This window comes from Tupaia chinensis, unplaced genomic scaffold (assembly GCF_000334495.1).
Source record: "Tupaia chinensis unplaced genomic scaffold, TupChi_1.0 Scaffold144909_1, whole genome shotgun sequence".
Taxonomy (NCBI): Eukaryota; Metazoa; Chordata; class Mammalia; order Scandentia; family Tupaiidae; genus Tupaia; species Tupaia belangeri.
The window spans coordinates 964042-971738 of NW_006204769.1; the positions used below are offsets into that span (position 1 = coordinate 964042).

Here is a 7697-nt window from a genome sequence, read left to right on the forward strand (position 1 = left end):
CCCCAGCAACAGGCTGAGAAGAGTATTTCCCCCTCGGGGATTAGTATGCTAACTCTCTCTCTGATGTCGCCTCTCTCCACCGTAGTTCACACCCAACCTCTTCCTGAAGCAGATGTTGGAGAGGTACCAAAACAACAGCCCTCCAAACAATGATGACCAATGGAAAAACAATGGGGTCACCAAAACCTGGGACAGGCTCATGCTCCAGGTAGGACCTGTGGTCGTGGGAAGGTGCCATTTTGTATCCAAACCAGTAATCCAGGAGTGTGTGGTTGGAGATGAAGTAAATATGCAAGGACCACAGCCTCCAAGAGAGTTTCCTTCTAGAAGAGACTTGTTATAGGCAAGGTCACTTATTCCTCTTATTGACTGGTGACAAAAGGTAAGTAGGGGTGGGTAGGGTGGTGTACATATTACTCAGTGGGAACCCCAGATCTATATTTTATTTCAAGCTGTGATTTTCATTAGCTTACATTTATAGGGATAATAGCATTGTCATGAAATTTAGATCAATCACATATTTTGTGTCTTGGAGCTCAGGTGTCATGTTAAAAGAAAATCGTCTTCTCCACCCACAGTGAACTCAAGTGACAAATACTCCCTGCTCTGCCTTTTGGTGCCTTTTCACACCACTTACAAGTGAGTCCTGCTAGCAGGGACTATGACTTCATCTGATTGCCCAATTTGGCCAAATGGCAGTTATCAATACTATCCAAGTTAATCTCAAGAACTATGGAAAGGTGAAGTCTTCTGAAATAGGCATCGTTATCCTATGAATCTGAATTGTTACCCCTTTACATAATACTTAATCTGGCCGAGCTCTCCCAATGGCCGCTGCTAACCCTCCATGCCCCATCACTGACATTTTGCCATCGGTCATCTGCAGATTCGCTATAGCCTCCACCCCTTCTTTGAACTCTCTTTGCCCTCTTGCCTCATCAGACACTTGGTAAACACGTTCTCTGTGTCCCCATACCCCAAGTACCAGAGGGCCTGGAAATTGGTTAGGTATCCTCTTTGCTTCCCTTGGCTGCCAAACTATATCCTCCCTTTGTTCTTCCTTATTATCCTTATTTATCAGACTCCTACTTTCCTCAGGGATTTCAGTATCTCACTCCTCTCTACCTCTTCACATATACTCCTGTCATCCTACCTAGAGACGTCAACAGCCACGTGGATGACTCAGCCAACATCGGTATCTCCATTTTCTGTCCTACTTCATTCCACAAGCTTGGCCCCCCACCTCAGCCTTCCTATTCCATGGCCATAACCAGCTGGTCACCACCAATAACTGTGCTTCCTAAGGAAATTCCACCCTCTGACCACTATCGCCTGCTATTTCTTTCATTTATTTTAATATCCCCATTCTAATACATTTTTAAAGAATTTTTATTTATTTAATTATTTAATTAGTTTTTATTTATGTAATTATTTATTCAATTTTATTTATTCATTCATTCATTTTAATTTAACCAGAGAGAGACAGAGACAGACAGAGAAAGAGAGAGAGAGAGAGAGAAGGAAACTGAGAAAGCAAGCCACCAATTCTAGGACTTGAACTGTGGTAGGCCATGTGGGAGTATCCAGTGCCTTACCCACCACACCACCCACCACCTGCTGGTCCCTCTAATACATCTTATTTCATTCAGGACTCCAGTTAATTGTCTACTTTTTTACTATGTATCTTTTTTTTTTTTTTTAGAGGTTTTTGCTATAGGGCATGTGCGCTTGCCAGACAGAGAAAGACAAAGCGATAGAAAGTGAGAAGTCACTCCCCAGGGGGGATGGCCATGCCACAATCCCTTCTCCTCCATTCTCTTCTCGGGATCTTGGGCATGCACACACGCGCCCGGTGTGAGTTTTAAGCCACCGGGTCCGAGACGCGAACCGCAGTTGACTACGTGGGAGTCCAGCGACATAGCTATTATGCTAAATGCTGGTCCCTGTATTTTTTTTTTAATGTCCTCTCCTCATCTAACAAATATTTCAGGTTCAGCCCCGTCATCACTATCACTTCAGCCTCCCTTGCTTGCCTCCCTGTCCCTGCTTCTCACTCTTCCAAAACAATCCCCACCCCCACTCTAGTTGAACACAACTTTCTGCCCACTCCTCATCTACTCCTAAGAGCTAAACTTTGCTGGGGACAGTTACACAACCATGAAAACTAACTTCAGTTCAAATTTATGACCACAAATCTCAAAAAGACACATAGTGTTTCCTTCATATTTTCCCAGAAAATTCATTTGGCACTCTCTCTCATGTTCTTTCTTCATATACAACCTCCCTCCTCACCCTCACTTTGAACTGACCTGACCTCTGTGGGGAATATAAAAGTAATCAAACTTAACCATCTCACCTTTCACCAAATCTGCCCCTCTGCACTTATCTGCACTTGTGTGCCTTGCCCTGTCTTGTTATGACACATAGGCCATCCTTTGTCCAACACCTTTGCTTCTGCTCTGCATTCTCTCCCCCTGTTCAACAACACTCCTTGCTCTAACTGCCTCATCAATTTCTCCCTCACGTCAGTCCACGAGAACACCTTAAACTGTCCATTTGCTCACTCTCTTGCCCAGTATTTCCCACTGTTCTGTTTCACTTGTCTTATTTTGCAGCAAATCTCAAAAGATATATACCCAGACTTGCTGTCTCCATTTCACACCTCTCTGCTTCCATTCAACTATGATTGGCCTCTGATCCCACCACTCTCCTAAAATGAGTCTTATCACAGTGAGCAATTACCTCCATCCTGCCAATTCAAGGGTCAAGCTTCCATCCTAACCTTACTTGACATCACCAGCATTTGTCACATTGGCCATTCCCTCACACACTCTTCCTCCGAACTCTGAAAAAATGGAGTGATCCAAAGCACAATTCTGGACCCTTTGCTTTTTTCTCTGTCCCTTCTTAAGTTTTAGCTTAAAATAAGCTAGGCTTGAACTTAGCCGTTTTCCCTAGAATGCCCAGGTCAAAATACAGAACAGTTATTTATTTTTCCTAGTTAGATATTTCTCAAAATGCAGTAGCAAGATCAGACATCTGTCAATGACTGTTGATGTATCCATCAAGTTTGGTTGGATATGTTTATTCTAAAAGCTGAGTTTTAACTTTCTCCCTGGAAATGTTTCAGCAGACTTTATAAAAAGTGAGGAAAATGGTGAGTTTTATCCTCTGTTCACGATTCTATCCAGAATGGGAGGATATGGGTTACTCATTCATTGATCATCCTTTCCTATATGGAGGCACAGCTATGTGTTTTGGTTATTATTTTTTCCAGTTTATTTTCTCCTATTAAAAATATATAACTACTCTGGAAAAATATTTAAAATATAGATAAGGGGGCCAGCACTTGGTGTAATGGCTATGTCACTGGACTCCCATGTGTAGACCGCAGTTTGAGTCCCGGACCCAGTGGCTTAAACTCATGCCAGGCGTGTGTGTGTGTGTGTGTGTGTGTGTGTGCGTGCATGCCCAAGATCCCGAGAGGAGAATGGAGGAGAAGGGATTGTGGCATGGCCACCCCCCCTGGGGGGTGATTTCTTGCCTTCTGTCTCTCTTTCTGGCGAGTGAACATGCATTCAAAAACTTTTCCAAAAAAAATTTTTTTAAGAAAGAGTGCACGTGCATGAAAAAACTTCTCCAAAAAAAATTTTTTTTAAGAAAATACAGATGAGTAAAACAAGAATTACTCATATTTCTTCACCACGAAAAATTACAATTTTCTCATTCTGAATTTGCTCACATGTGATATTAGAATAATCATACCTCTCTTAATTGTTGTAAAATGATATTAGTATTAATAGTAATTAGCACTTAAGGGCTTCCTATCAACAAGACATTGTACTAGACTCATTTAGTCTTCATAGCAATTCTATGAAGTAGGTACAGTATTTATCACAACTTATAGTGAAGGAATGATATTAAGTACCATATCAACAGCTACAGAGCTCATTAATGGCTAGAAAAGTAAAAAAAAAAAAAAAAGCAAAAATATTTTGCAAGCTCTAAAATGTAAGTTCTCAATACCTCTAGGTGTGTTGAGGGATTTTTTAGTAAACGTATGATATGCACAGTTTCTGTATCTTCTTTCTCTATAATCAGTTGCCATAATGATGGCTGTAGTAAAGACCATGAATGATAATTCTGTATCTCTCATCCACTGACAGGACAATTGCTGTGGTGTAAATGGCCCATCAGACTGGCAGAAATATACATCTGCCTTCCGGATTGAGAATAACGATGCCGACTACCCGTGGCCTCGTCAGTGCTGCGTTATGAACAATCTTAAAGAACCTCTCAACCTGGAGGCTTGCAAACTAGGAGTGCCTGGCTATTACCACAATCAGGTGAGTCTTCTCACCTCCCAAAACCTGCCAAAAGGTTCTGCTGCTCCTTACAAGGAAACCTATGGCCGTCTGTGGGTAATATCTCTCGGTAAGGATTCCTATCTTATTTTTCCTAAATTTCACATTAACTATTTCCTTCTCTGTCAGTAAACTGGGGATGCTAAATTAGAACTGATATGTGCCAATTTACATTTTAACAAAATTAGAACATGAGAATTGCAATAGCAATATCCAATTTCATTTAAATGAAAACAACTTGTACAATGTATAGAACTGGTATTTGGAGACACATTTACATTCAACAAAGATTTGCATGGTTTTTGCAGAATGTAAATTGGAAATGATGGCATGCAACAAGAATGTTTTACCAGTTCCAAAGCAATGGCAATTGCTCAGGGAAAATGCGGTGGTTCCATATCCACCCGTATTGAGGGTAATGTAGGGTATTCTTAATAAAATATTAGGTTGGTGATTTGGGTAGAAAGCAGTTCACATGATGGTTTTTGAAAAAGCATTTCTAGGCCAGCAAGGACAATGTGATTATGATCATGAAAACTAACATTTATTGAGTACTTATTAAATGCTAGACACTGTTCCAAGTGCTATTCATATTCAAACTCTTAACACCCAAAAGTAGATGCCAGTATGATCCCTATTTTACAGATGAGAAGCTGAGTTATAGAGATACTGATGAGTACGTTGCCAGAGGTCACACTAGTCAATCGTAGTCCGGATTCAAACCCAAGCTTTCTGGCTCCAAAGCACAGACTCTGTGCCTAGAAAGACTTGGTCGTAGCCCAAAAAGCCCTGATGAGACGGTCCATCTGCTGGCACTGTCCTCTGAAACGCTGAGCACTATTTTGAGTTCTACCCCTATGGAGATAGCTACTTGCATGCCAGGTCATTAGATAATTGAAAAACGTCAGGCCCTTTAGTTTGGGAGAAAATAATACAAAGAGCACCTTCTCAATGAAGGGCAGTGCATTACTAATCCTCAGACCACACTTGGCAGGGTGCCTGGACTGGAACAGGATGTATTAATCCAGAAAAGGACATGGGAACCAGACAGATTATATTTGCAACCGTGTTTAAAGCAATTCTTATTTAGCTTTATAGCAACAATGTTCCAGAATTGTTTTAAACAGTTATATTCAGACTGCTATGAAAACTAAATTTGTGGTTTATCATCATAATACACAATATGATTGTAACTCTCAGGATTAATAAAATAGTTCCAATATTTTGACATCAAAACTGGCTGGTACAAACAGATTCTGATTGTGTTGTTATTGTCTGCAAACTGTATCACCTCTTGGAAAGGGGCAGAAAAGGAAATTTGCCTTTGGATGATCACTTCATAGCAACACTTGTTTTCCCTAGCACATATAACATCTTAGGAGAATAAATCTAAAACTGCTTACTTTTCTCAAGTTTAAATAGATGATATTTGAGGAAAAGATACAAGTGAACTCTTTCTCTTCTGGGTATCTTGCGACCTCCCCGTTCATTGCCACATTCATTTTGACCACTCTTCTTCTAACACCCTCGCTTACAGTTCGTCCACCTTGTCTTAGTCTCTGCCTTCACTACCGACCAGCTTCACCACAGCTACACCCTCATCATCCCTCTGCCCTACTCCACCAAATTCTTGAGTTCTCAACTTCCTCCCTCTGTGCCTGGCTTCCTGTGCTCCTAGGTCTTCACTCTCACTCATTTTCCACCCTCAACATAATCTGTTCTCTATTCATCCTTTCTGATTTTCCCTATCCCAGTTGCCCAGACTTCTAAACAGCACCATTCTCTTTGACTTGGGGGTCCTCTCATTCCTCTCTGGCAGCCCTTTTCCATGACTGAAACGTGCCAGCCCAATGTCTAGTATATGTCCATTGCTGCATTCACCACCTTCAACTATATTGTAGCAAATCTGTTCACAAGCCGATTTTTCGATGACTCTCCTTGAAGACTCTGTAGTAGTCAATCCTGAAACTTCAGCACTCAGCATAATGCCTCGCACAAAACAGGCAATAAATGTTTAGTGAGTGGGTGAATGAGGAAGAAATCGCTTTCCTTTTCATATTCGTATTGTAGTTTTTGAGATCTACAGTGCACAAACGTACTGCCATACCCATGGACACTAAGGAAATTAGGGAAGTCCTTGTAAGTGCGACAATAGTAGAAAGAAATCAGAATTCCACATAGCGTAGCAGATGCAAATATACATAGATAGATAGATAGATAGATAGATAGATAGATAGATAGATAGATAGATAGATTCTGCATTATGGTGTATCTGCCTCAGTAATGCTATCTGCAATTTCTGACCACTACACCGTAAGAACATTATGATGGAGCTAAAGAGGCAACGAAAACTTTACTATCAACACGATGATTAGTATCATGGAAAGGCACTAAATGTGGAGAGGTGAGAAAACTGGGGCTTTTATCTGTGAACTCTATGAAGGTAAGACCCCTTTCTGTCTACTCACAGCTACCTGGCACTTGGCATAAGTAGACTCATATATATTACTAGATGAATGACTACCTCCCAGAATTTTCAGGAGGGTGGAAGTGTTTTGTGAACGAAGTAGATTGCAAAAGATACTGCTATATCATTACTTACCACTTCCATTTACTCTATAACATTTATTAGGTGCCTACTCTATGCCAGGCCCTTGTCCTAGGTTCTAGAGACTAAACAATGAACAAGATAAAAGCCTTCCCTCATGGAGCTTACATTCCACCATGAAAGAGATGATAAGCGTGTTAGCAAATGAACACCTGGGAACATTCCAGGTAGTAATGAATGCCACAGGCAGAGAAAAGGCAAAATAGTCAGTATGATGGGGTGGGGTGCATCTTGCAGAGTTCTAAATTAAGTGAGGAATGAGACACTGGAAGGCTGGGGAGGAGAGCTCAGAAACAAAGTAAGCAGCAAGTGCAAAGGCCCTGAAGTGGCAGTGTTCTTGGCTTTGTGAAGGAACAGCAAGGAGGTCAGTATGACAAGCCCAGAGTGAGTGAAGGATGAATAGAAGCAAAGACAGATCTACATTTGAGTAGACTCAGGCTCGAGGAAGACCAGTTAGGAGGCTATTATAGAAATCTCACAGTGAGACCCTGGTAGATCAAACTAGAAAGTAATACCTGTTTAGATTTGGGATATATGTTTTAAATACAGATTTGCTTGATTATGGGATGTTGGATAAAAGGAAAACAGTTAAGCATAATTCTATTTTTCATTTGAGCATTTTTTTTTAGAGAAAGAGAGATTTTTGCTATAGGACACATGCACTCGCTAGAGAGAGACAGAGAGACAGAAAAACAGAAAGCAAAAAACCACCACCACCCCCACCA

General features: G+C 41.0%; 1 protein-coding gene across 1 annotated transcript in view; it reads left to right on the plus strand.

Moving 5' to 3' along the window:
• Positions 1-7697, plus strand: part of UPK1B (uroplakin 1B) — a 43752-nt gene that overhangs the window by 19976 nt on the left and 16079 nt on the right. The window contains exons 5-6 of the mRNA XM_006167630.2: positions 86-208; positions 4167-4346. Of these exons, the coding sequence (XP_006167692.1) occupies positions 86-208; positions 4167-4346 (303 nt within the window). The remainder of the gene's footprint in view (positions 1-85; positions 209-4166; positions 4347-7697) is intronic.